Source organism: Myotis davidii, unplaced genomic scaffold (genome assembly GCF_000327345.1).
Source record: "Myotis davidii unplaced genomic scaffold, ASM32734v1 scaffold945, whole genome shotgun sequence".
Lineage (NCBI taxonomy): Eukaryota > Metazoa > Chordata > Mammalia > Chiroptera > Vespertilionidae > Myotis > Myotis davidii.
In genome coordinates this window covers 5541-13459 of record NW_006296434.1, presented here as the reverse complement: position 1 = coordinate 13459, position 7919 = coordinate 5541, and the positions used below count along the sequence as shown (strand labels likewise).

Below are 7919 nucleotides of genomic sequence, written 5' to 3'. Positions count from 1 at the left end.
TACCCATATGAGTCCTGGGTCCCCAGAGACTGCCCAGAACCGGAGTTCAGAGCAGTCTGGAGCTTGTAACTCCCTCCCCAGCCGCGTCCTCAGGTACCAGCCCCCTTCCTCCGTACCTTTGCACTTTACTTCTGCAGCTCCTGACCCTCAATGTGTTTTTCTCTTTTCTTCTAGTTGTAGAATTTACACTCCGCCAGCCTTCCTGTAGTTCTAGATGTTGACCGTCCTGTCCTTTTGTTGTGTTTCTGAAGTTGTTGTAGGAGGCAGCAATCTCGGTGATCCCCTATGCCGCCATCTTAGTTTCTCCCCACTGCAGAATATTTTATCTTATGGATATACCATAATTTGTGTAGCCATTTCCTTGTTGTTGGGTGTTTAGTTTAATTCTAGTTTCTTCACTGGCACAAATAGTCTGTAATTGGGCACCCTTGTAGATAACTCACAAGTCATCTTTGCCTACTCCCTCAGTTGTTTCTTTGAGGTACATGCCCAAGAGGTTGGCTTGGATTTGAAAGCACAGATCCATTTAGAAGTATATACATACTTCTACTCATTTAAAAAGGAGACCTGGTCATGAAGGGAGTTCTTCCCTTCCTGGAAAAAGCACTCACTTTTCTGTGCACATAAGTAGATGTAGTGATTCTTCAAATAACTGCTACCAGCCTAGGGAACTTGAAGCTCAGGGCTTTCCCTGCAGAACTGGCATCTAATATCTGAAATTCTTCTACACGTGTTTCCAAGCTGGTCACTCAGATTGTAAAACTGAATGTCAAGTAATCTTCTTTCTAGGATCCCCAGAAGTTTCCTGACATCCCAGAAAATTTCATGAGTGCTGTAGACAATTTCCCCATAGGAACACCACAAGGACTTCAGATGTTCCAGGTTGGTGGGTAGGGTTTTTGCTTTCTAATAGGCTTAGTCCTTCAGATGTATGCATTACGCATGTATTTCCCACTTTTCAATAACCATATTTTGTGTTACATGTAAAGATAAAGTCTACTGAAACCAGCTGATGTGACCCATTGTCACCCACCACATAAGTAGATGTAGTTATTCTTCAAATAACTGCTACCAGCCTAGGGAACTTGAAGCTCAGGGCTCTCCCCGCAGAACTGGCATCTAATATCTGAAATACTTCTACACGTGTTTCCAAGCTAGTCAGTCAAATTGTAAAATTGAATGTCAAGTAATCTTCTTTCTAGGATCCCCAGAAGTTTCCTGACATCCCAGAAAATTTCATGAGTGCTGTAGACAATTTCCCCATAGGAACACCACAAGGACTTCAGATGTTCCAGGTTGGTGGGTAGGGTTTTTGCTTTCTAATAGGCTTAGTCCTTCAGATGTATGCATTACGCATGTATTTCCCCCTTTTCATAGCCATATTTTGTGGTACATGTAAAGATACAGTCTACTGAAACCAACTGATGTGACCCATTGTCACCCAAACACAACTTGCTTGGTTTAGCGTTTATGTTTTTACTCAAGACTACCCAAGGAATTTGATTTTGAATCTCCCTTCTTTACTATTTCCAGCTTTTTTACTTACAATTTCCTCCTTTCCTTGGCCACTGTTGGTCCTTTTTTAAAAACCTCACTCAATATATTTACTGCTTCTAGGAAGTCCTCCCTGCTTTATAAGAGCCACCCCAAATCTCCCAGGAAACTGTGTGTTTTCCTAACACCATATTAGCTGTGTAAATTATTCTTTATTACTCTATGAAATTGATCACATTACGTCAATGTATGTGTTCTGATTCCTCAACAAGGTTGTAGAATCCTTGAGGGCAGGAACAATGTCATCTTGTGTGTGGGAGGGGTCGGGGGCAGGAGTCGGTTAGAGCCTGTAACCAAGAATATATTCCTTGCCATAATACTCAATGGATATTTATTAACTCTGACTCATAGCTAGAGATACCCAGTCGCCCGTAGTTTTCCTTGACTTGTAAGTAATCAAAATATAACAGACCCAATGTTCAGTGCATGAGAATGTCTGGCAGTAAAATAACAGGCTTTTTTCATGAACAGTGTGTGAATCCCCACCAACCTCCTCAAGATCCAGTCGGCCACCCCATGATGCACAAGTCAGCCATTAAACATGCCACTGGGGAAGCCGTGTACGTTGATGACATGCCCCCTGTCGCCCAAGAACTCTTCCTGGCGGTAGTTACCAGCACCAGAGCTCATGCAAAGATCATGTAAGGAAATAAAAGCTGTCCCTATAAAAGTTACTGAAATGCATTAATAATTTTATACTTAAACTGAAAGCTTACTATATGTGTAAGTCAATTAAAAGTATTTCCTCTTCTGGATGGGAATCATTCATTTTTAAAGCATAGTTATGAAAAAACCTATGGCCAAGAGTCAGAATACCAATGTATTGTCCATGATGTAGTTATGAGGCCCATTGCACTTTTCCCCAGTGTTGGCGGAATCATGTATAGTGTACCCTGAACTTACCTCTGCAACTCTAATGTGTACTTTTACATGTTCTCTCCTAGAGCAATTGATGTTTCAGAAGCCCTGGCACTCCCCGGTGTTGTTGATGTGATAACAGCAGAGGACGTTCCGGGAGATAATAACCATAATGGAGAGGTTCTCTATGCACAGAACGAGGTGTGTGATTTGTATGTGGCTTAGGATTCAAATACTTTTGGAAAATGCCATATCACTAAGACATTCAGAGAACCAAGGACTCCACCTCATTTTCAATTGTGGACTCTTGAGGTTCTCATAAAAACCATAATCGTGCTTGAGGAAGACTTCTAAAAAAAATTCGTAAAAGTCCCAGAAGCAATAAAAGCATTGGCCATTAAGAGAACCAACAGAACTTCAGGAATTTCAGGATGGCTGGATCCCCGCTAGTGATTTTGAAACAGTGAGCAGTGCAGCTGAAGACAGTCCTAGGCCAGACATAATCAAGTTCTGCATCCAATTCTGAACCCCCTCAGTCCCACTCAAGCCATTGTTTTAAATGTATCCCCATAGGCAGGAAATAATCTTGCTTTTGTTCACAAGAACCCAGGGGGTAAATGTAAGAACTTGGGAACAGTAAATCCTTTTTAGTGATTCTATGTTTCAACCAATTACATTGAACATGCGACTTTTCTGCAGGTAATTTGCGTGGGTCAGATCGTCTGCACCGTGGCCGCTGATACCTATGCCCATGCGAAAGACGCCGCTAAGAAAGTGAGGATTGCTTATGAAGACATAGAACCTCGGATTATCACAATAGAGGTATTCGAGCTGCTTTGTTTCTCCAAGATTGACTAGGGTGATGTCCTTGTGGCAGAATCCAATCCCCAGAGTCACAGAATAGTACAACCTGGGCTTCATCTATGCTTTACTCAGTGTCATCTCCAAGTTGAGACATGATACTGAGAATTTTCCTGCCTGGAGACCCATTCGTTCCTGGGTCCACGTCTCCTCGAAAGGCCTCTTGCCAATGCCTGGCCTGAGAATATAGACAAGCAGCACCAGAGGAAGATCCTTATGCCCTCACATACAAAATGAGTCTGTGAGAAAGTCCAGAGCACTGTGACACTCAGAGCAGGTTACCATTGACTGAGTGACAGCTTGGGTCCTCTTGACCTTCATGTCTACTTCCTACTTTAAGCACAAGTTCTGGAGATAGAAAACTAAGATTCATATTCTGACTCTGCCATTCAACAGGCTGTTAAATGGAAGCTTTGACAAGTTCCTTAAATGCATCGTATCTCAGCCTCTTCCTCTGTGAAATGGGAACTATGAAAGTTCCTACATCAAAAGGTCATCATGAAGCTTAAATGAGAGAATCCAAATAAAGTGCTTTAAAAAAGCACTTAGGACATGGGGTGCTTTGAATACATGTTAGCTGTGATTTCATTTTAGTTGCTGTTGTTAATGAGGGCAAGAACATGTTCATGGTGCTTATATCCCTGGTGCCCAGCCAAGCCCTAAACCTATAGTGGGTACTCAATAAATGTGTGATGGAGGGATAGATGCATAAGCAATATGAACCCTGGCCAATAGGGTACAGTGTTCACAATCCTCTTTGATTCTCCCCTGTTTTTCCAAACAGATGCCAAATTCAATTTTTTTCCAGTTATCTTTTAAATGCCTCTTAGATGTGCCCCTTTTTTTCTCTTCTCACTTTCCCCCCTTCCCACCCTTCAGCCCAGTCCTCACCACCTTATTGTCAGATTTACTACAATAACCACTTTATCTCAAAATATCTACCTACTGTGTTAATTTTCTAGGCCACAAAGTTCATCAGATCACTTTTTCTTACAAAAACAAAAAAACACAATGTCCCCTTAGATAAGGTCCTTAGTATAAAACTCAACGTCTTTCATAGTCCAACCTCACTCTATCTTTCAAGTTCATCCAACTGCTTATTTATCTATCTATTTGTTTATTTTTATAGAGAAAGAGAGAAAACAAACAAAGAGACATTGATTTGTTGTTCCACTTATTTATGCATTCATTGTTTGGTCCTGATTTGTTGTTCCACTTATTTATGCATTCGTTGTTTGATCATTGTATATGCCCTGAATGGGGACTGAACCCGAAACCAATGCTCTGACCAACTGAGCTACCTGGCCATGGCAGAACTGATTCTTTTTTTAAGAAATATGTTTTTATTGATGAGAGAGAGAGAGAGAGAGAGAGAGAGACATCGATTGGCTGCCTCCTGCAATGGGGATTGAGCGTGCAACCCCAGGCATGTGCCCTGACAGGGAATCGAACCGGTAGCCTATCAGTGCACTAGACCACACTCAACCAACTGAGCCACCCTGACCAGGGCTCAGCTACTTCTTGATAGAAAACTCCCCAGCCAATCTAGCCTTGTTCTCATTTTGGTCCCTCAGCTGGGTTTCAACCTCTGTTGCTTTATGAGGTGCTCTTAACTTCAAATGATTGTCAGTCTCTTCTCTGTCTGCCCTAATCCTGTCCAATTCAGCACCTGAGGTCACCTACACAGGCCACCCCTGAGCATCGCCAGCCCAGCAGACTCCTCCTCCTGGCCTCTCTTTGATCTATTATCTTCCCCCTCATCACAAAGTTGCCCCCGAACACCAAACTGCCTACTGTCAGCAAACCAGAGGGTAGGATTGTGTTTTATATGTCCTTCTTCCCCCCAGCTCTTCCTCCCAGTGCTGAACAGAACTACTAGTAAGTAGTCACCAATGCCTGCAATCCATTGTAACCCAATTGTCTTGGTGTGTGAAGATCAAATAGAGCAGAGCATGGGATTTTGCTGGGGTTTGAATGGCTTATTAGAATGTAAAAAAAATAAAAATAAAAACAAGAATCTTATTTTTGGTTGTTGTTATTTCTTTTTCCCCTGCAGCAAGCCCTAGAGCACAATTCATTTCTTGCTGATGAGAAAAAAATTGAGCAGGGAAATGTAGAGCAAGCCTTTAAACATGTTGACCAAATCATTGAAGGTAAGTGGTCTTGGCCAGAAAAGTGAAGCTTCTGAAGATAAAGACTACATCAGCTATTGGTCTGAGAAATACTGAAATTCTAAGGCAGAGCTTCTCAACCCTAATGTGATACTTAAACTGCAATTTAAAATGCACAAATAAGTCCCGGCCAGTGTTGCTCAGTGGTTGAGCGCTGACCTATGAATCAGGAGGTTATGGTTCAATTCCCAGTCAGAGCACGTGCCCGGTTGCAGGCTCAGTCCCCTGTGTGGGGCTTGCAGGAGATGCAGGCTCAATCCCCTGTGTGGGGTGTGCAGGAAGCAATCCTTCAATGATTCTCTCATCATTGATGTTTCTATCTCTCTCTCCCCCTGCCTTCCTTTCTGAAACCACTACAAATATATTTAAAATAAATAAAATGCACAAATAATCTTACAGTCTGATGAAGTCTTACATATGCAGCAATCTGTGTAAATAGTACCCACATCGAGATATAGGGCCTTTCCAGCGCCCCAGAAAGCTTCCTTGTGCCCCGCCCCCTCCAGGTCAGCAACCTTCTGAAAGGTCTTTTTCTAACTGTGGACACTGTAGATGAGTTTACCTGTTTTGCACTTCATATAAACGGAAACTAGAGTGTAACTTTTTCTGTGCCTACCTCTTTTCATCAACATTATGTGTGGGAGGTTCACCGTGTTGGTGCATAGAATCAGTAGTTCTTTTTCATTGTTCGGGAGCATTCTATTCTATAGATATTCCACAATTTATGTTTCTGTTCTACTGTTCATGGACAGTTCAGTTGGTTTCAACTTGAGACTATTATGAATAATGTTTCTAAACACACTATTGTGGTCCAAAAGGAGATGCCATAAGTGTAACCAAAAGTAACCTCACAGGGTGATCTGATCATAAATTCCTCACATGGTGAGTAGTTACAGTCCAGGCATATAACTTCCTTAGGAAAAAGTGTTATCTTTGCCTTAAGCAAGCCCTATTCTTTATTTCTGTGCATCTAGATCAGTGGTTCTCAACCTCTGGGTCGCGACCCCTTTAGGGTCAAACGACCCTTTCACACTGACCAGGGCTCAGCTGCTAATCTAGCCTAAGACCATCGGAAAACACATATATAATTACATATTGTTTTTGTGATTAATCACTATGCTTTAATTATGTTCAATTTGTAACAATGAAATTGGGGGTCACCACAACATGAGGAACTGTATTAAAGGGTCGCGGCATGAGGAAGGTTGAGAACCACTGATCTAGATAAACACAAACTATGGCAACACCATGCTAAGCATATCACATGTATTATATTATTTAATAATGACAAAAACCCTGAGAAATGAGTATTCTAAAACCTATTTTAAGCTCCCAAGTATTTTCTGCTTATGATTTAATATTCAAGCAGAACAAAGTGAGAAGGAACAAATATTGGTAGCTCCATTTTACAGATAAAGAAACTGAGGCTTAGAAAAGTTAGGTAATTGACTGAGATCTCATATTCAGTTTAGAATAGAGCCAGGACTGGAGCCCAAGACTAGATGACCCACAGGTCCTTGCTCTTAATCAGTGATATATTTTCTTTTCATTTTAATACTCACCCTAAGAGCAACAGAGTCAGAGGTGCTAGCCCTTTGTCATTTAGGATTTTGGGCATTATGGGTGTCCAAATTTTAGCACAAATGGAAAATTTGTAATATGAAGGGAATTTGGAATTTGGGCAGAAATGACTAAGAATTACAGAGTATGCCAACATAGAGAAAGGGTGCAGTTAGAATGTGGATCCTAGAGTCAGATTGCCTGGGCTTGCATCCCACCTCTGTTATTTACTGGCTGTGTGGCCTTGGGCAACTTACTTAACTTTTTCTTATCTCAGTTTTCTAATAATACCTGCTTCACGGGATTGGTATGATGATTAAATGAATTCATTATCTGTAATTTGCTATGCCTGTGAACAATACGTAGCATATGTAAAAATGATGTCGTTGCTTGAATTTAGATGAAAGTCAGTATATGGTATGCTAAAAACAAAGGTTTTGGGGGAGGGCTCTTTGGGAGGACTCACATTCTATTGTCCCAAGAAGTAATTTCCAAGAATTCTTTGACTCTTGGAAAAGCAATTCACTTATTTTAACTACACAGGAATCTTTTGGCTGGTTTTAAAGTAAATTTTAGCTAGAGCCAAATGCCTGTCTTGGCACAGCCTACAAAATGATAAGGATGTTTTAACCAAGAGCCCAAAATCTCAGATAAACCAGTAGGAACAGGCCGTAAAACTGGTGGGAACAGGTCTGCCATTTTATTTATTTATGTACTAGAGGCCCTATGCACGAAATTCATGCAAGGGGCTCTGAGGGCTGGGGGCAGCCCGGGCTTCATCCGGAAGGATGGCCAGTCTAATTAGCACATTACACTTTTATTATTATAGATTTACTTATTTATTACTAAATACCTAAATTCCAGGTAGAATTACTTACATGTTATTTTGAAAACCTAAATCTTTTTATCTTGATA

At 41.2% G+C, this 7919-nt stretch overlaps 1 protein-coding gene across 1 annotated transcript in view; it reads left to right on the top strand.

Moving 5' to 3' along the window:
• LOC102757353 (aldehyde oxidase 4-like) overlaps positions 1-5426 on the top strand; it is a gene marked incomplete at its 3' end in the record, with an annotated part of 21650 nt that extends 16224 nt beyond the window's left edge. The window contains exons 10-14 of the mRNA XM_015569153.1: positions 790-882; positions 2026-2195; positions 2499-2613; positions 3112-3234; positions 5330-5426. Of these exons, the coding sequence (XP_015424639.1) occupies positions 790-882; positions 2026-2195; positions 2499-2613; positions 3112-3234; positions 5330-5426 (598 nt within the window). The remainder of the gene's footprint in view (positions 1-789; positions 883-2025; positions 2196-2498; positions 2614-3111; positions 3235-5329) is intronic.
• Positions 5427-7919: the final 2493 nt, after the last annotated feature.